The 20,325-nt window shown below is 58.6% G+C and overlaps 1 protein-coding gene across 1 annotated transcript; it reads right to left on the bottom strand.

Annotated features, from left to right (window-relative positions):
• Nucleotides 1-1,898: 1,898 nt before the first annotated feature.
• On the bottom strand, nucleotides 1,899-20,242 carry NTRK1 (neurotrophic receptor tyrosine kinase 1). Its single transcript, XM_077901160.1, has 17 exons — nucleotides 20,031-20,242; nucleotides 17,039-17,113; nucleotides 16,536-16,607; nucleotides 14,944-15,012; nucleotides 14,071-14,216; nucleotides 13,659-13,801; nucleotides 11,284-11,416; nucleotides 9,578-9,904; nucleotides 9,186-9,203; nucleotides 8,950-9,005; nucleotides 8,574-8,676; nucleotides 8,002-8,148; nucleotides 7,584-7,714; nucleotides 7,239-7,411; nucleotides 4,046-4,286; nucleotides 3,528-3,686; nucleotides 1,899-2,287 (listed from the first exon to the last, which is right to left on the bottom strand). Exons 1-17 carry the CDS (start codon nucleotides 20,240-20,242, stop codon nucleotides 2,102-2,104), a joined length of 2,391 nt encoding a protein of 796 aa, XP_077757286.1. The 3' UTR covers nucleotides 1,899-2,101.
• Between the last annotated feature and the right edge of the window lie 83 nt (nucleotides 20,243-20,325).

Genomic DNA, 20,325 nt, shown 5'->3' with positions numbered 1-20,325 from the left:
AGGTAATTACCAGGGAGGGGCATGTGCTCACTGAGGGGAGGGGGCACCATTAATGACAGAGGAACCTGACAGCTAGGGCAGGGGAGGGGGGTGTGTATGCACAATCGCACACGTGTGTCTCGGAGGTGGACGCATCTGCATACAAGTGGGGGGCTCTCAGGCCATGAAACTGGCCATATGGGTACAAATGAGCCCCCTCCTCGCCAGCCAGGACCGGGCCCCAGGCTCAGGCTGCCTAGAGGGGTCTGAGTGATCGGTTTCAGCTCTGGTTCCCAGTTGGATGAAAGCTGTCCGGTTCCCTCTCCCACACTCTTGCAAAATATCCACCTCCATGTCCTCACCTTGCTCCCAGGACCTCTTACCTTACCTGCCCAGCTTTTCCAGCAATACCTCTGACTGTAGTTTTTAGAGTTTCTGATGTCCTGATGCTCTTGACCTTGGAAAGGTCCTCTTGCTCTGGCAGGTCCCTTCTATGCCAACCTCTATCCTCTCTGCTTCAATAATAGCCCAAATCCTGCTCGGTGAAGGTCTCCTCTGCCTCTACCCGCCCCCCAGCCCTGAGGAGGGGCTCTAGAGGAGGGGGGAATGGGAGTGCAGATGAGAGAGAAAGTGCCCCCGCCCCTGGCTCCCATGGTGTTTTCCAGAACATTCTCTGATTCAGCTGCTCATCTGTCCCCTGTCTGTCCATCAATGTCCGTCTGTCTCTTTGGGTTGTCTCTGTCTCTCTCCTCTGTCCCCACACCCCCTGGACAGCCTTTCTGGCTGTCTCCACGTCTATAGGTCCTGCCGTGTCTCTGCATTGTCTCTCTCTTCGCATCTGTGCCTGGCCCACCTGTGGGATCTGGTCCCTGACCCTGTCTCTCCCCCCACATTACCACCCCCTCCCCCTTACTCCACCTGCTGCAAGACTCCCTCACTGAGTGGTGCAGAAGAGGAGGGCCTGTGAACTTGGCCCTTGGGGACCAGACCCCCCACCTCATCAATCAGCCTGCAGCCCTGGGTCAGAGCTCCATTAGCACTAAGCAGTCTGGACAAGAGGCAGACACCACCGGGCTAGGCCTAGGGGTGATAAGACCCAGATTGAATCACTGAGCCAGGCACCCAGGGACATGAGACAGCCATGACATTAGCCCTGAGGAGCCATGGAGAGCGTGGGTTATTGCGGGAGCTGAGCAGGTGATTGGAAGTGATGGGGCTGGAGTGGGGGGGCTGCTTCTCTGGGGGGGTGCTCCACGTGAGGAAGATGGGGGAGGGTTGGGAGGACCTCAGCCAGCCTTGGAGCCCATGGAAGCCTGGGGCCACTCCATAAGGCCAGTGGTGTTCCAGGGGGCAGAGGGGAAGGAGAGCTCACCTCTTCCGTGGGCGGAACAGGACAGGGAGATGGTTCCTTCCTCAGGAAATAGCCACCTTGCCTGGGGCCCTGGCCTCCTAGCGCAGATCTCAAAGCACTCAGAGCAGGAGTGACAGAGGGGAGGAACACAGGGTACTGCCTCCCTCACGGTTCCTTTACCTTGCTCCTTCCCTGTCCCTGCCACACGTACACACAGACAGACATGCATGCACACATGTACACCTCCCTCTCTCATCCATTTGTTCTACCACGTGTCTGCTCGGCTCTGTGGCCAGGAACACAAGGGACGCTCCCCACCAATGCTTCCATCCTGTCCACTGTGACAGCTGACTTCTGTTCCTCCCACTACAGCAACAGCCTTCCTGAGCATGAGGTGTAGAGACAGCCAATTGGGGTCTGAAGTTCTGGGAAGCCTGCCAGAGGCCGCCCCTCCCCCAGGTGAACAGGGGCCACCAGCCCCGGAGACAGGGGAGGGTCATCCCCCTACCTGAGTCTCAACGCCCCTCTCCCACAGTGACATCCCAAAAATTGGCAAGAAACACACGGCCAAGGGATAATAAATATAATTGCTATGACAGGACCCCATCTAGCGAGGCAGGAACATCCTCCACTCCCAGACCCCACTTGTCCCCTCCGGCATGCTGAGGGTGAGTTAGATGCTTTGAGATCACCCTGGGGCTGCTGGGAGTTCCCGGGGTTATGCAGGGCAGGCCCCAGTGTTTGGGCGGCACAGCCCCCAGGGCTGGCCCCCTAGCCCAGGACATCCAAGTAGACCGGAGGTGCCTGGGCCAGGGCTTGCAGCCGGGCGTGCACATCCTTGATGCTGTGGCGTTGTTGGGGCTCCCGCTGCCAGCAGCCCCGCATAATGGCGTAGACCTCCGGTGGGCAGGCCCGGGGCCGCTCCAGCTCTCGGCCCTGCGTGATGCACTCAATCGCCTGGGGCCACCCGAGGGAGAGAGAAGAGGGCACATTGCGCTGGAGCAGGGGGGTGAGGCAGGCAGCAGCACCCCAGCCTCCCTGAGGCTCTCCAGGCAGGCCCCATGGATGTCTGGGGCTCTTAGTTACTAATAGTCTAAAAGGAAGCCGCAAACCCCAAGATTCCTTCCCACCTCAACATGGAGCAGTGGGAAACATCAGGGCCAGGTAGACTCTGGGAAGGCTGGGTTGGGGGGGATAGGATTGCTTCCAGAAAGGCTGGAATCAGACCCTCAGAAGACTTGCTAGGTGGTTTGAGGGAGGGGAAGGGCCCTGGCATTTGCCAAATCCATCAGCCAGTGCTGAGGGCTGAATGGGGGAAGGGAGGGGTCCTCCACCTCCTTGTTCCAGAGGGCAAAAGGAAGGTAGGATTGCAGCAAGGCCTTGAAAACCACTAGCTTGCCATCGTCTAAGGTAGAGGGCAACCCCCCTTCCCTTTGTCTTCTGCAGGTACCATTCTGTGGAGACCTAGCTCCTCTGAAAAGAAACTGCAGCAGGAAAGATCCAAGTTAGACTCCAGGAAGGGCTGTTAGAGCAGCCAAGGGATCCAAGGAAGGAGAGATGTGGCGGGGAGCTGGGTGAGGGGGCCTGGAGCCTCTCCCCCCTTCTTCCCTCCCTCCCCATTAGAGGACTTGGGTTATGGGTAGCACTAATTCCATTCCTTCTCTCAGTGCTTGAGAAAATTAAAATCTATAACCCTCTCCCCCACCCCAGCCGCCTCCAGGGAGCAAACTGCATTAGGAGGAGAAATGGAAACTGACAGCTGGGAGCCAAGGAGGGGGTGGGGGAGCTGCTGGGGAGCCAGAACACCTGGGGCCTGCTGTGGCGGCCAGCGCCATGCGGAGGGAGGGGCAGGCCTGTCCTTCCTGCAGTCTGACCTCCAACCTTCCTGCTGCAGTGTCAGGCCCTCCGGAGCAGCCCCTGTCCCCATGCCTGTCCCTCCACCCTGACGGTGCCTACTGCGCCTATACAATGCAGCTAAGGACGGAGTCTGGGCTCCATCCGGAAAGTGCTTTCTTTGAGTCTCCCCCAGGAGCCAGCTGGGCCTGGGCTGGGCGGGTGAGTGGAGGCGAGAATCCAAGAGGGAAGAGGGGAAGAGTGCAAGGAGCCGGGGTGGGGGGTGCGGAGGCAGGCCCCGCGGTCGGTCGCGGCACCGGCCGGGGCAGGGCCGGGGCAGGGCCGGGGCGGCGGGCGGGCTGACCTCGGTGTTGGACAGCTGGTACCAGGGCTGCTTGCCGTAGGTGAAGATCTCCCAGAGCACCACCCCGAAGCTCCACACGTCACTCTCCGTGGTGAACTTGCGGTAGAGGATGCTCTCGGGCGGCATCCAGCGGATGGGCAGCATCGTGCGGCCCCCCACCTGCGGGCGGGCGGGGCGCGTCACTGCGGGGGCGGGGGGTGGGGGAAAGGGGGACCGCGCACCTGGTCCCGCGCCCCCGCCCCGTCATTAAAGATGAATGGAAGGGGCTCTGGGGCCGGCGCTAAGAGGGAAAAACCGACGGTGCAGTCCCTGTGCGCCCCGAGAGCGGAGAAGGCGGGCCGGGAGGTAAGGGGCGGGGAGCCCAGAGCCAGACAGCCCGCGCCCCCACGCCGCCCAGGAAGAGGAGGGCGCGCAGGGGGTGGGGTCGGCAGTGCAGGGGGAGGGGCTGCGAGGCTGGGCGGGGGTGGGGGGCCTGCAGTGCCGGGAGGGGCCTCCGGGCTGGGCCCAAGGACCCTTACGCGGTAATAGTCCGTGCTGTAGATGTCCCTGCTCATGCCGAAGTCCCCGATCTTGACCACCAGTCCCTGGCCCACCAGACAGTTGCGCGTGGCCAGGTCCCGATGCACGAAGTGCAGACCTGCCAGGTACACCATCCCCGCAGCGACCTGGCTAGCAACGGCCAGCAGCTGCCCCAGGCCCAAGGGGCCTGGAGCCACGTCCTCCCCGCCAGCCAGCAACTTGGCGTCGGGCCCGTGGGACCTGCCAAAGAGTGAGGGAGAGAGGGTGGGCTGGGGAGGGAGCCCTCAAGAGGCTGAAGACCCAGATCCTGGGGAGCTGGGGTGGAAGGCAGTGGGGGACTCCAGAGAAGGGAGGAGGGAAGGAACAGGAAGACGAGTCTGCAGGGCCTGGGAGGGGGGCCGCCAGGTGGGCCACCTCAGGAGCCTCCCCCACTGCCCCCACTGCCCCCACTTCCCACATCCCCCCAGCCCCCCAGGTCACCTCCTTGAACTCTGAGCCCAGCATCCGGGTTCCCACTGGCCCCTGCCTCTCTTGCCCATGGATACCTCCCACTCTGTCCTCCAGATGCTTACCTTCCCCTAAGTCTGCCCCTGCCTCCATGAAGGAAAGCTTCCCACCCAGGCTCCGAACCTGGAGCCTGGGGGTCCTCCTGTCTCTCTCCCCTTCACCCTCAATGTTCAGCCTCCCATGGGATCCTTCTTCTTTTCAAGTTTCCAGGATGCCTGCCACCTCCCACTGCCACCACTTCAGATCATTCCTTGATCACCCAGCTCCATTCCCCAGATATTCCGTCTTCTGACTCTAGCCCGAGCCAGTGGCTTTGTGGGTACTGCCCCTTCCCACAGGCCAACTTTCTCATCTCTTTATTTCTTCCTTTATGGCAGAGGCTTCCTAAACACCTCCGGTGTGCCAAGCACCGGAGCTACAGTAGAGAATGGGATACAGATAAACAGGGGCACCTGATGGGCACTCAGGCTAGGGATGAAAGAAGTCAGAGGAGACTTCCTGGAGGAAGAGACATTTAAACTGAGATTCAAGGGACGCCTGGGTGCCTCAGTGGTTGACTATCTGCCTTTGGCTCAGGGCCTGATCCCAGAGTTCCAGGATCCAGTGCTACATCGGGCTCCCTGCAGGGAGCCTGCTTCTCCTGCATATGTCTCTGCCTCTCTCTCTGTGTGTCTCTCATGAATAAATAAATAAAATATTAAAAAAGAAAAAGAAAAGAAAAAAAGGGGGCGCCTGGGTGGCTCAGTCTGTTAAGCATCTGTTTGCCTTCAGCTCAGGTCATCCTGAGGATCCAGGGTCCTGGGATCAAGCTCCACATCAGGCTCCCTGCTCCGTGGAGAGCCTGTTTCTCCCTCTCCCTCTGCTGCTCCCCCAACTTGTGCTCTCTCTCTCCCAAATAAATAAACAAAATCTTAAAAAAATAAACTGAGACTCAAACCCTGAAGAAAAGGGGTGAATAAGCCATTTAAAAGCATCAGAGATGGGCAGCCTGGGTGGCTCAGTGGTTTGGCGCCGCCTCCAGCCCAGGGCATGATCCTGGAGACCCGGGATTGAGTCCCACGTCAGGCTCCCTGCATGGAGCCTGCTTCTCGCCCCGCACCCCCATGAATAAATAAATAAAATCTTAAAAAAAAAATAAAAGCATCAGAGACAGAGAGGTAGGTGAAGTGGCTGGGAGAGAGACCTGATGTACCAGGCAGAGGGAACTGTAAGTGCAAAGGCCCTGGGGTGAGAAGGAACAGATAGGCTTCCTAGGGAATACCTTCCAGACTCATCCAGGAGCCTTCATGATTCCCTCCTTTGGGTCCCTGTATTCTATCCAGTATTGAGAGCCACTTCTCCCACATCCTGGGCCCCAGATGGTGGCATGTCCCTGGCCTGCATCCCAGGCACTCAGCACTGAGCCGATGCAGTGTCTGGTGAGCAAGGGAAGGGCCTCCTGTCTGGCTTCCTGTTGACTCCAGTCTACTGAGCCCAATGGCTCCACACTCATCGTGGCATCTCCCATCACCTGCCTCCTGCTCCCCACTGCCACTGGCTTCTCCTCCCCCTCCACAGACCTCTTAAGGTCTCCCCCAACTGAATTCTGCAGCCTGTGTGAGTGACCCTTCACTCCCAAAGGGGTGTTTGGAGACCACATCTGGACCATGAACTGGACAGTCACACAGCACTTTCTCATCCAGAACCACAGTCCCCCACTGAACCTCTTCTGGCAGGAAAACTGAGGCCAGAGAGATAGGCTACTTGGCTCAGCTAGGAGCTCACAGCTAAGTGTAAGCCTGGCCCTCCCCCTGCCTGCCTCACATCTCATACTGTCCCATCCTGGGGAAGGCGGGGATTCTCACCCAAGAAGGACTCAACAAAGGGAACCTGTGACGATTGCAGTCAGGGGTTGAGAGGAGACCATACTCCACCCTGGGCCATTTATTATCTGTGTGCCCCTGGGCAAGCCACTTAAGTCTCTTCTGTGAAACGGGCACATTTCTTGACACTATTAAAATTATCTGAACAGGGCCACCTGGGTGGCTCAGTGGTTGAGCATCTGTGTTTGGCTCAGGTCATGAGCCCAGGGTCCTGGGATTGAGTCCTGCATCGGGTTCCCCACAGGGAGCCTGCTTCTCCCTCTGCCTATGTCTCTGCATCTCTCATGAATAAATAAATACATAAAATATTTTAAAAATAAAATAAAATAATTGGCACAAACTAGTAAACACATCAGCATTGTTCTGTCCAAAGCAAAAGAAATGAATTTTTAGTGACTTTCTTCAAGTAAAAATTGCCAGACATGCTTGGAGACTATGAAGAATACATATCTATTTACACTATTATACAGATAAATGTGTCCAAGCACAGGCTGACACAGGTAGAAGTGAGGGCATGAGAAGAGTGCCTGGAACACGTGTTACTGTTGCCACACCTCTCTAAGCTGTCAACCCCCACAGGCCTGGCTTCTGCGTGCCACCCGCAAACGCAAAGACACTCCCTGCAAAGCCACTGTCCCAGAGCACAGTTCCTGATTTCTGCTAGTGCCATCCCCTGACCACCGCCACTCTGTCCTTTGCACATTCACACCTCGGGGACAGGATGAAACCCCCTCTTGGTTTGACAGATGATCAGGGATATGCTTGCAGGGAAGAGGCAAGGGAGCTCAGAGCCAGAGGCCAATGCGGGGCCAGGCAGTCATACCGAAGGAAGCGGTTGAGGTCACCGTGTCGCATGTACTCAAAGACCATGAGCAGTGGGCGGCCCTCGGTGCAGACCCCAAAGAAGCGCACGATGTGCTGGTGCTGCAGCATGGTGAGCAGCTGGGCCTCCCGCTGGAAGTCCTGCCTGGCGCTCTCAGACACCTCCTTCAGCGCCTGGATGGCAGGGGGTGGGCAGGACAGACTGAGTTCGGCCCACCCCCTCCTCCCCACACCCAAGATGGCCAGACCCCACATTCCACCCCCAAGCCTGAGCACACAGTCCTGGAATGATGGCGCTCCGGGAGGTGGGACCCTGGCCAGCAGTACTTCATGGACCAGGTCTTACCTTGACAGCCACTAGCATCTTGTCCTGCTCGGGCAGCAGGTTGTGGCACTCAGCAAGGAAGACCTTCCCAAAGGCGCCTTCGCCCAGCTCCCATTTGAGCACAATGTCCTGGCGCTTGATGTGATGAACACCTGCCGAGAGGCATGCAGGATAGGACCAGAGCCCCCATCCTGGCTTGGGAAGGAGGGGGTGGGGCCAAGCCAGGACTAGCTAGTAGGCTTGGGTGCCAGCCAAGGGGGTGCCTGGGGACTGAAACTGAGCCTTCGTGCATCCCCAAGCCCCATGCTGTGGTGTAGACGGGTAAGGAGTGGGGAAGGGAGGGAAGGCTTTCTCAGGCCTGGGGTGGACAGAGATGATACAGGGGCTTCTACACACCCCCGGGGCTCACCCCCACCCTTGACCCAGGACAGCTCCTCACAGGCATCACTGAAGTATTGTGGGTTCTCGATGATGTGACCTTGGAGCCCAGAGCCTTTGCCCTCAGTGGGGGACAAGGAACTGCCACCTAATGTCATGAAATGCAGAGACATGGCCAGTCCGTCCTCTGGAGCCAGCACCACTGCGCCTGGGGGAGAGACACAGCCATTCAGAGTGATCACAACGCAGGGTCCCAGGGGAGGGGAGGAACAGAGGAGGCAGGCAGCCAGCAGGGGAAGGCAGGGCACTATGGCCCCTATGGCTCCTGTGCAGCCCCAGGCCCTGGGGGCCACCATGGACCCCCCCACCCCTGGAGAGCTCAGACCTCCCAGATCCACTTAGTGTTTGCCATCTAGCCACCAATGAGCAGCTGCTGCCTGACCCTCCCCCAGCCCGGGCCCCAACATACACGCTCATACCCACAAGCCGGGGGCCCGGCCCTCATAACCCAGCCGGGTGTAGGCACCCCCATGTGGAAGACAGAGCCGGGGAGAACCCACAGGAAACACAGGCAGCAGGACAGACTGATGGACAGACTGGCAGACAACCCGATGCAGCAGCACTCCTACTCACGGTTGCCCCCAAATTTGTTCCTCCGTCCACACTTATTGAGTGCAAGGAAGAGTGTAGAAAGGAAGAGGCAGGCAAAGACAGCCAGGCCCACAGCCACGGAGACCTGGCAGGGGTTGGGGGGTGGGGGGCAGACCTGGAGCTTCTCCTGCACCCTCCGAGCACCCCCACAGCAGCAACGACTCTCCATCTTGCATGCTCCCCACCCAAGACCTGCCTCCTCCTGCCCTGGCACCCCAGACCCTGGCTGTGGGGGTGGCTCAGGCCACATGGTCCGAATCGTCACGCTCTCACCAGAAACCACATGTGGGCAAGCCGCTAGCCCAGCCTCCCAATCCCAAGTCCAAGTCTGAGACCAGCTTCCCCTTCTCATGCTCACCCCAAAAGGGGTTTCGTCCTTCTTCTCCACTGGGTCTCCAGACGTGCTGTTAGTGTCTGTGGAGACACAGGGCATGGAGAGTGGGTCTTGGCACATGGGGTGTCTCCTGCGGCAGCTCCCCCCAACCCACCCCAGCTGAGCCCTCAAGGGTCAGGTCAGCTGGGCCCTCTGCCCAGCCTTGGCTTCAGGAACCACACAGACCCTGCCCCCCCCCCCACCCCAGCCTGGGTACTCACCCACTGGCGAGAAGGAGACTGCAGGGGGAGGAGGGGAGAAAGCAGTCAGATGGGGGGGCAGATGGAAGTGAGTCCCCCCCACCCCACTCATCCCTTCCTGGGGCAGGAGGGCGGCTGGGCCTCATCAAGGAGAAGGCCTTGGACACCCTCGTGCCCAGCTGTCTCCTCAGCACCCCCAGTTGGTGGCCGAGCCCAGGGCTTCAGGGCTCCCAGGGCTTGGGGAAGGCAGGGCGGGGTCACAGCCCGACACAGGAACTCAGGGCCCCTCTCTGCCCAGGACTGGGCACTGAAGCCTGTAGGGTGAGGACCGCAGCAAGTGGACCAGGCCTCCCCCGACACCTGTGGCTGTGCCCAGGGGCCACCAGGCATGGGGGTCGGGGTGGCCCTCGCACCGGGGATGGGGTCCTCGGGGTTGAACTCGAAAGGGTTGTCCATGAAGGCGGCCATGACAAAGGCGGCAGCCCGGCCCGAGGGGTTGGCGGCCAACAGCGTGTAGTTGCCGTTGTTGACATGGGTGGGCTGGTTGAGGCGCAGGCAGCCGTGCCGCACCGTCTCGTTGGCCACCGGCTCCAGGAACTCAGTGAAGATGAAGCTGGTCTCGTTGAGCACAGAGCCGTTGAAGAGCCAGCGCAGAGAGGGCGCCGGCTGCCCATCCACCGAGAAGGGGATGCACCAGTGATGCAGCTCCACCGCCTCATGCAGCTGCACGCTGGCCGGGACTGCGGACCAGAGAGGGTGACAGCCAGGCGTCAGGGAGCAGCTGGCGGGGACCCAGAACGGACCTGACAAGTCTTGGGGTGGGGTGGGTAGAGCCAGAAATCAGGCGGTGGGCCTAAGAGGAACTGGCCAGCGGGCCTGAAGAAATGCACAAGGAGGGATCTTTTGAAGAAAGTTGACGGTAAATCTTAAATAAACCAGGCAGCAGGTGTATACAATTCAGAGGCTTCGAGAGCCCCCGGGGGAAGTGGAGTGCCGCCTTTTGGATAAGGGATCCAGAAAAATGAAGTGCAATTGAGCTTAAGAAGCTCAGGAGAAGGCCTAAACATCAAACAAGCAAACAGTATGTAGTTTAAAAGCTTCTGGAAAAAGAATACGGGTTTGAAATAGACCCAACCTGACTCAGCCAGGAAGGGAAGGAAGGGCAACTGCCCCCATCAACAGAGGTGAATCTCACAAATATAATGTTGCTCAAAAGAAACTAGACCCAAAGGGCAGCCCGGTGGCTCAGCGGTTTAGCGCCGCCTTCAGCCCAGGGTGTGATCCTGGAGACTCGGGATCAAGTCCCACGTCAGGCTCTTTGCATGGAACCTGCTTCTCCCTCTGCCTGTGTCTCTGCCTCTCTCTCTCTTGTGTCTCTCATGAATAAATAAATAAAATCTTTAAAACACACACACACAAAGAACTAGACCCATAATAATACTTGCAGTAGGATTCCCTCTCTATGATGTACAAGAACCAGCGAAGCCATACTGATAGGGGAAGCTCACGTGTGTAAAATTCTTTTTAAAAGCAAGGAAACGATTATCACAAAGTCAGGATGGTGCGGAGAAGAGGGATGGGGAGAGGAAGGGAAGGTGTTCTGAAGAGCCAGAGAACAATTACTGTTTGAAGTGTCTATGTCTTATGCACATATCTACATTATATTTCACAATTAAAGAAGAAAAATTGTGTGACGTATAGGATTCAAGGTAATTTTTTGGCAGACCTAGGGAAATTAAGCAGCGAGACTAAGGAAGAGCTCAGAAGAGGCATTTCTTCTTTCAAAATTTGGACGGACAACAAAAGTGCTCCAAAGGGGCAGGCATGCGCGTAACTCAGCAGAGAGCAGCGGGAGCAGCCAGGCAGCTGGTGCCGAGGGCCTCAGGTAGCAAGACTTGGGCAGGGGGCCAGAAAGAAATCCATCCCCATCCCTCTGGCCTTGACGAGCCCCCAGGACTTCCCCACAGGATCAGGTTTTCATGGGAATCTGGAAACAGCTGGGTGGGAGCAGCTGTGCAGACACATATCCCAGCCCCTTCCTCCAGACCCCGACCCTCAGAGCCTCTTTCCAGGGAAGAAGGAAGGGGGTACAGGGTGGGGGGAGGTCACTGGGACTCACAGGAGACGTTGACCTGCACAGAGACTTCGGCCCGGCCCACATCATTCTCCGCCCAGCACGTCACATTCTTCCTATTGAGGTCACTGGTGACATTGGCCAGGGTCAGCCCCAGGGATGGCAGGTCCCCAGATTGCTGGGTCAGGAAAGAGAAGGGAAAATGAGGAAGAGTGACCGCAGGCTTGGGTATGGAGGCAAGGGGGTGGAGCTGATATGTTTGGGGTACTCCTATGGCTTCAGATGGAAAAGAGAGGAGGAGTGAGGGGAACGGGGTGGGGAGGGAGAGGGAAGGGGTAGAGGAGAGAATATAGCAGGGATTGCACCCCTATCCTTTAGGGCTCATTCACAGACTATCTCCCAGAACACGTATTTAATGATCTGAAAAATCTAGAACATGACCAGTAACCTCAAAACAAGCACAGAATACCCTGAACCAGAACCACTTCTGAGAAGCTAAGTAGATGTCAATAATCCCAGGTATCAAATAGACACAACTTGTTGGACAAATCAGCTAGGATCTCACCACCAGCTCATGCTTGTTTTACACGCAGTTCTATCAGTCTCAGCCCAAAGGATACCAGAAATATGGAGCTGCCCTGATAGCAGATGAGGCAGCAGCATCCTGACCCCCTTTGGCAGATAAACACGGAGGGTAAAGCTACAGGCAAACTGACTTGATTTTGAATCATCATTGGAAGACTGAATCAGGTTCAGATTCTCTTCTAAGAAACTGGCGGTGTGCCAGTTACGTGACCTTAGGACAATTCCCAATCTTGCTGAACCACAGTTTTCTTGTTTTGTAAGCTAAAGAGGTAGACAAATGATCCTTTGACACTTTAGGAAGCTATTTCCATAAAATGATGGAAGTCAATGGAGCACTGCACAAATATCATTTATCTGGAAATTTCAGAAATGTGGAAACCTTTGAACCAGGGCCAGAGGAGGTGAATCTTCCCTGGGCTTCCACTGGAAGTCGGAAGTTCCTCTCTCTAGGCTCTTGTGCAAACTCCAGCTTCCAGCCTCCTCCAGGGGAAGCCCTGCCCTGCCTCAAGCTTCTCTCTGCTGTTCTGTCCCCACCAAATCACTCTGGGTGCAGGGCAGCTCATCAACTCTAGGCTTTGAGCTGCTCCACCACCTTCCACTCTCCTGAGGGTGACCAGCCTCCCCTGCCCTCCACTGAACCCAGCTGAGCGTGACTTTTCTATAGGAAGTTTCTAGAAAACAGAAGTGGTAGCAAACACGGAAATCTCTCAAAGAGAAAAGCAAAACCCTGGAATTTCCCAAACCAGCTGAGCAGAGGTCTCTCCACAGACGGTCACTGCTGGCCTCTCGCCTCTGCATTGTTCCCTTTCCATCACTCACTCTCGGTGGCTTTGCGCTGTGGTAGGGAAGGAACCACTCAGTGGCTCATGGTCCTCCCACCGTGTCTCGGTCCCCTGCTCCAATGGTTCCTCCTCCTATGATATTGTTCCAGGGGCTTCCGGCAATTCTGGGGGTGGGCTCCTGCCCCAAGAGAGGGCCTCCAAACTGAGCACACTGGCCCTGCATGTCAACCCATGTGGGGCCAGCTTTTTGGGTGAGCACGGCCTCTTGTCTGCCTCTGCTAACCTTGTCGACAAGGCCTCAGCTGTGGCTACCCACGGCTGCCCATTGTCAGCCTGAGCACAAAAAGCAAGGCACAAGAAGATGCCCAAAGACACATCTGTGTGGCAGAGATAGCAGCCAGAGAGTGTTCAGGGGCAGCGGGACTTCAGAGGGCATCCTGTCCACCTCCTCAGTTGATAGGCAGGCGGGATATCAAAAGGTCATCACATCCACCTCCTCAGTTGACAGATAAGAAAACCAAAGTGCAGGCAGATTAAAGGATTTTTTCCAAAAGTCAGTCCAAAAATTAATTACTGAGAAAGCTGGACCCAGACCTGGACATTCTTTACTAATAAGCTCATTATACACCCAAGAGGATGCTGCTTCCAGAATCTCCAGAGAGAGATGGGAAGGACCCTGAGAAGGCAGCTGGATGCAGGACCACAAACACTGTGTGCTCTCCCTCTGGTCCTGTTCCCTTGTCTAGAAAGCTGGTGGGTGGGAGGGATGGCCTGTGGGTTCAGGGACTTTCTGTCTGGCAGCCAGCCCTGTGTTCCCAGGCAGGCTCTGGGGTCCCCGCTGGGCCGGCGCCCACCCTGAGGGCCTGTGTGTGCCTGCGGGACACAATGGGCCTGAGCCCATGGGTGGAAACTATATCTGCCCCTCCCCCCGAGCTCTCCGTGCTTCTTACACGCTGTGTCTCTTTTCCTATCTCTGCCCCCTGTGCCCTGTCCAAGCCTCTTCGGGGAGAGGTGAAGAGGGGGAACAGGGACAGGCAGTGAGGGGCTTCTTACCGTCACTGTGGCCAACTCCTCGACCTCTGGGAGGATCCAGCCGGCCCGCTCCAGGCTCCGCCCCTCCACCTGGCACTGCAGCAACACATCATCCCCCACCTCCACCGACGCATTGGGCATCTGGACCTTCAGCACGGGGACGCCTGGCCGCCCAGGGTGGCAGAGGGGTGTGAAAGCAGGAAGTGGTCTCAGAGCCCGAGCCCAGGGCAGGGCTTCCTCTCCAGCACCCCAGGGCCCTGGTGCCCCTACTGGCCACACCAAACGCCCTTCAGCCTTCAGGCCCCAGCTCTTGCCAATGCCTGTTTCCCAGTCCCTGGGCGGCTGGCTCCCCAGAGCCCTGCTCGGTGCTCTCTCAGAAAGCAGGCAGCTGCCCCCGCCCCTCATGCCCACCTCCCTCCTCCCTGGCACCTACCGCAGCTGGCATTGGACAAGAGGGCCAGGGGCCCCTGCCCGGGACACTGCAGCCTCTGTCCACGCACTCCACCCAGTCCTTCCTCCTCCCAGCGCAGCAGCCAGTGGAGGGCACAAGAACAGTGTAGTGGGTTCCCCGACAGGACCCTGTGAGTGTGGGGGACACAAGAGAGTCAGAGACAGGGCAGGTGCTGGGCCTGAGAAGCCGCAGAGAGTGAAGCACCATGGAAGAGGGGCATGCAGCCAGGCTGCAGGGTGGAACATCTAGAAGTGAAGGGAGGGGGCCCGGGAACAAGGCGTTATGACAAGAATTAGAATCCAGGAAGTCTGGGAGCCAGCTGTGGGCTACTTGGATTCCCTTGCCCCAGTGTTCTCCTCAGGAAGCCAGGCCAGGTGAGGACTCTGAGCAGGATGGCAAAGACAGAAGGGCACATCTTTGGAGTGACCCAGAGGCCTTAGGGGCCAACTGCGCACACACAGACCACCACTGTCCCCATCGGCCCCATATGCAGGGGTGCTGGCAATGTGGGCAGATGTGCCCACATGGACAGGTGGGCCTGGGTCTGCTCCTGGCCCCCAGCTTTCTGAGCACATGAGGCATCAGCCACCAGCCAGCTGTCCTCCAACAGCCTGGCTGCCCCTAGGGCAGCCGTCCCCTCCAGCGGGCCTGCAGCCTCTTCGATGGGGGTCACGGGCATGTGCAGCGTCCCCATCTCAGCTCACAGCCAAACACACAGTCCCCAAAGAGCACCCCCACACACATAGCTCCACATGGACACAGTGACACACTTCCCCCAGAGGTACAAGTGCGTTCACACACGCGCACGCGTACACACACACACACACCACTGGCCCCTGGAAGCCCCTCACTTACAGCTCCTGCAGGGGGAGGCCCTGGACGGTTTTCCAGGACAGAGACTCCAAAGCATTGAAGGAGAGATTCCTGTGGTAGTTGAGATAGAGACAGCAGCCTTGAGCCACAGACATCGCTCTGACCCAGGGGAAGGGAGGGAGGAGGAGCTACAGCCCACTGACATCTGGCTTCCCCACCCCTACCCTGGCAACTAGAACCAGCCAAGGAGGCACCTGCTCTGGGACAGGTTAGGCTCCTGGGGTCCCCCTCTCCTCCCTGGGACAGCAAGGGTTAACCCCATGAGCCCCCTCCCCAGAGCCCAGGGAGGGGGTCTCAGGGAACAGCCTGCTCCCCTCTCCCCCACCCCTGGCCCCAGCTGGCAAAGTGCTGAGGCCCCAGCTGGGGGAAGGGGCTCCATCTGTGCTCCGCTAACAGAGCCCAGGATGGGCCAGAGGAAAGGGGGTGGTGACCAGGATCTCCAAGCACTTCCTCAGCTCACCCACCTGCTTCCTTCTCCCACTCCAGTTCCCCCAGCCCCTAGCTGCAGACAAGGAAAGAGCACCAGCTTCAGACCACACAGCGAGCCGGTTAGGCGCCCTGTGCTCCTCGCCCCACACCAGGCTGCCACTCCTGGGGGTTCTCCTTCAGGCGCCTGCCCTGGGCCTCTCTGTGCCCAGCTATCCTACAGTGTGGGGGGCTGAGCTGGAGCGGCATGACCACACAGGTATCAGAGAGTGCCCAGTCTCGCACCAGACAGAGCAGGACATGTCTTGCCACGTACATGTGTGACCTCAGTCCAGAAATGTCATCTCTGCGATTCTAGAATCCTCTATAAACAGGGCTGACACTCTCTCTCCCCATGTTGATTGTGAAGATGCATGGACATAAGTATTGTGAGTATGCATTTTTAAGTGAAGCCTCAGCGTGTAGTCAGTAACATAACTAACATCACCTTTCTTGTTGTTGCTAAGTCACTGGACACAGCAGAGACTTCAGAGCACCCCGCACAACAGCATGGATGGCAGGCCCCCACCACCCTTCTGTCTGTCTGCCTGCCGGGGTAAGAAGGAGGAGCTGACCTGGCCTTGGAAGGCCAGGAAAGGGAGCTGCCAGGGACCCCAAAAGTGTCTCCTTTGGAGGTCTCTCCTGTACACCATCTGTGGAGGGGCCGTGTGACTCCCAGGAGCGGGGAGGGTAGCTGGTGGCACATCTGATGCCCCAGCTCCCAGGCTATCCCGGGGGCCAGGGAGGGGGTGGGAGATGGAGTCCCAGCCAGAACCTGGAGCACACTCCTGCCCCTTGCTCCTTATGGTCTGGTGTATGTGTGGACTCCAGGAAGAACAACTGGGACAGGTGCCCATGAGACGTGTCCCTGTAGCATGAAGCATGGAGGCGAGGCAGCAAGGACCCTATCGCTGATGGGGGTGGGAGCCGAGAGCACCAGTGTCCCTGAAGGAGATGAGGGGAAGCCCCAGGAGAATGGGAGAGGCCATGTCCCTTACCAGGCTGGGGTCTTCAGACCCTACCCCTTCAGTTGGGGGTAGGGCCCAAGCCCAGCAGCCACCCATGTCTGGGTGTCCTCCCACTCCCTCTGCCCAGTCCCAGCCACTCACAGGCGACGGAGCCGAGGAGTGAAATGGAAGGCGTCAGGTGCCACAGAGCGGAGCCCACTCTTAACGATGGTGCTGGGGAGGGTGCAGCAGCAGGTCAGCCCACAGGGCTCCCCTTTCTGGACCCCACCTCTCTGCCCATCCAGACCCCGGCCCCCAGTGCTGAGCCCTGGACCCCCTCCATCCCCCACAACCCTGGACTCCCCATTCCCCCACAACCCTGGACCCCTCCTCTCTGCCCACACCAGACCCTGGCCCCCAGGCCTGAGCTCTGGACCCCCTACTCCCCTACAACCCCAGACCATGCCTCTATGCCCACACCAGACCCAAGCCCCCAGCCCTGAGCCCTGGACCCCCTCCATCCCCCACAGCCTCCCCAGCTACCTTGGGCCCCCAAAACCCCTGAGCTTTCTGCTTTCCTGCAGCCCCTCCATTCTCAACCTCCCTGAGTCGCTGATCCCCCAGGCCCTGTGCTGTCCCCACACACTGACAGTCAGCCCCCTCACAGGTCTCTCAGCATCCCCAGGCCCTTTAGGTGAACGGCATCCAGATGCTGCAGATGCTCTTGGTTGTCGATGTAGCTGCGGGGAAAGAGGGTGGGAGTCAGGGGCCCAGGCCCACATCCGCCCACCTGCCTCACGATACACATGCAGGTGCATGCACACATATGCACCCAGTCACACACACCCTGGTGCATACACATATACACAGTGACACACGTGCATGCAGGCATGCATCCTCACACCGTTAAACGGCCACACTCACACGTCTCATGTGTGCACACAGTCATGCACATGCACACACAGGCATAAACACACACGCAGAGATACACCTCTTCTTGCATGTTCACACACGCACTTGTGTGTGCACGGACCAAGGTGTGCACATCAGCATGCTTACACGTCACACATGGACATGGTGTACATATATCTCTCATGTGCACACACGGATTCACATTCATAAACACACAGAAGCCCATTCTCAGCTTGGGGTTCTGCTTTTCTACACAGGGCCTCCCCTATACATGCTCAGAGATGGGTGTCACACTGGAACGCTCACTGCCACAGAGAACCAAGGCTCACCAGAGCCACTGCCCCCCAGCACAGAGGGGACTCTGTGGTCATGCAAGGATGTGTGTACCCAAACACAGGGTCACTATCTGGGTTGCCCCCCACTGCGGCACATACACACACACACACACACACACACACACACGCTCACTCACACACAACCTCAGAAAGACAGGCCCCTCCCTACTCTCAGGCAGCCATCCTTACCACCACCTTCCACCCTACAGCAGTACAGCGAGAGGCTCAGAGGCTGCCCCAGGAGGGACCCAAGAAGGGGAAGAGGGGCACTGGGAGGGGCACCCAGGGAAGGGGTTGGGGGTGAAGGGGCCCAGACAGGCTAGCTTACATGGCAAGGCAGTGATGGGAAGGCTTAGGGGAGGGGGGAGGCAGGGCAGGAAAACACAGACAAAGTGAAACAGAGACTCCGAGAAAGAGACGATGAGCAAGAAGAGACTGGCAGAGAGAGAGACTGGTGAGGGAACAGACAGATAAGGATAAGGACAGAGACACAGAGATAAGGATAGAGCTCCGGAGAAAGCCAGATAGGGAGCCGGACAGGAGGATGCACACGTGGGGATGGAGGCTGCTGACGCCCTGGGCCCTGCCCAGCTTCTGGATCTGGCACGCCATGGAGTTCCTGGGAACTCGGGTGCCCTGCAATGGCATGTCAGTGTACCCCTACACACGCACACACGCACACATCACACTCGCCAGGGGCCCCTGACTCACTGCCTGTTCTCAGAACTCTCCTCTCACTCTCCTTAGCTGGAACCAGGAACAGTCCCAGTGACCTCTCCCCCTCCCCCTTCCCAGCCTGGGCCCCAGCAGCAGAGCCAGGTAGGGGGTCCTCCACTGGGAGGCCTAGAGAGCAATCTCCAGTGACTGGGGCCGAGAGCAGGTCCCTGCTCACAGGGTTTAGAGCTATAGGGACCCAGGGAGGGGTGGCGGCTGTGTGCAAGCTGTCAGGCAGCACACTCAAAGCTGCCTCATTCGTTTGGATTCATCATCAATCTGTCTTTTGAGTCCATTATCTCCTCGTTAGCTCTGCGGGTGAGGGAGGAGGAGGGGATGGGCAGGCAGAGGCAGGGGGTCAGGCTGCTGCCCCACCCAGAGGAACCTCTCGGCTCCCCACCCTGCATGCCTCCTGGTCCCCAGCCCAGCAAGTCCACTCCCCCACCCCGCCCCCTCCCCTGCTGGGGTTGGACCCACTTGGGGAAGGGAATGGGAAAAGAGCTCTGATGAAGAACATTCAGGATTGGGGCCCTGGTATGAAGGCACAGGGAGGACTGGGCTGGGGGTAGCAGCCCCTCCCATCATGCAGAGTCCTAGGCCCAGACCCAGACAAGGCCATCTCCTCTCTTCCCGGTCTCCCTAGGGCCATTAAAGAGAGAGATTGAGGACCTTCCCGTTAATTACCACGAGATACCGGAGTAACTCACTGCCAATTATCTCAGGCTGCTCAAGTAACTTCCAGACAGTGATGGTTCCCACCTCGGATGCCTTCCAACCTGTCACCGTCACCGCATGAGGCCAGGGTTCCTTGCCCACCCTCTAAGTCCCAGGCGGCAGGAGGGGGATTTTTCTCCCCTCTTCTCAAAGTCTTGCTGGCCCCATCAGCTACATAGAATACTCAAGTATTTTCCAGGCCATCACCATGTGATGCTCAAGTACCTCTAGGCCAATTATTACAGAACACTCCCATAGGTTTCACCAGCTGCTAAGAAGTACTCCAGTATTTTGTAACCAATTACTGCAGGATGTCAGAGTACTACAGAATGCTGGAGTTTTCTCTTAGTTTGGAGCCCTGAAAAGAGGAGAGTCTGTCAACAAGAGCCCTGGCTCTCTGCCTCAAATAGGGGGACAAGGTGGAAAAGGAGATGGGGTGAGGAAAGCTAGAAGTCTCATTTTCTACATCCAAATCAAGGCATAGTGGGGATGAGAAATGGTGGAAATGCAGAGGAGAGCGCAGGCACCAAGCTATGCCTCCTCACCACCTCCCACCTATTCCAATTAAATTCCCAGTTCCAGAGGCAAGAGTTGGTGTTGCCAGGTCATGGCATGGAACGGGGTAGGGACCAGCTTCCCCCTTAAGGGGCTAAGGCGGTAAGGGTGCCAAACAGTGGGGTTCTCGGCAGCTAACCAACCCCCCCTCCAGGAGGCAGAGCTTGGACTCCTGTCTGATCTCCCGAAGGCTGCTTCCAGATGGCTGGGCTGTCTCAGATCTGGTCCACGGACAGCCCCTTGCCCCAGCTGCACCGAGCACTAGGCACGGTCCAGAGGGTCATTGCGGTGGTGGCCGAGAGCCACGGCGGGCGGAGGTGGCCCAGGTGCAGCCTCTGGACCCCGCCAGCCTGACTAGAGTCCGCGCCCTCGGGGCACGGCTCCGCCCGCCCGCGCCCGTCCGCCCACCCGCCCGCGGGACACTCACAGCTCCGTCAGGTTCTCAACGCCTGGCAGGCGGTGGAGGCTCTGCAGGGCCCCGGCCCGGGTGCAGCGCAGCCCCGAGGGGCCGTGGGGGCAGCAGACATCGGGGCAGGGCGCGGCGCCCGCGGACGCCAGCACCAGCCAGGCCAGCAGGCTGCCAGGCCCCGCCGCCCGGCCGTGCCCGCCCCGCTGCCCAAGCCGTCCGCCTCGCAGCATCGCGCCGGCGGGCAGCCGTCCGTGCGCTCCCAGCCGCGGCCGCCGGGCCTCCCCAGACACGTGCGCCCGCCGCGTTAAAGACC

Source organism: Canis aureus, chromosome 6 (assembly GCF_053574225.1).
Source record: "Canis aureus isolate CA01 chromosome 6, VMU_Caureus_v.1.0, whole genome shotgun sequence".
Classification (NCBI taxonomy): Eukaryota; Metazoa; Chordata; class Mammalia; order Carnivora; family Canidae; genus Canis; species Canis aureus.
This window is presented reverse-complemented; position numbering and strand designations above follow the sequence as displayed.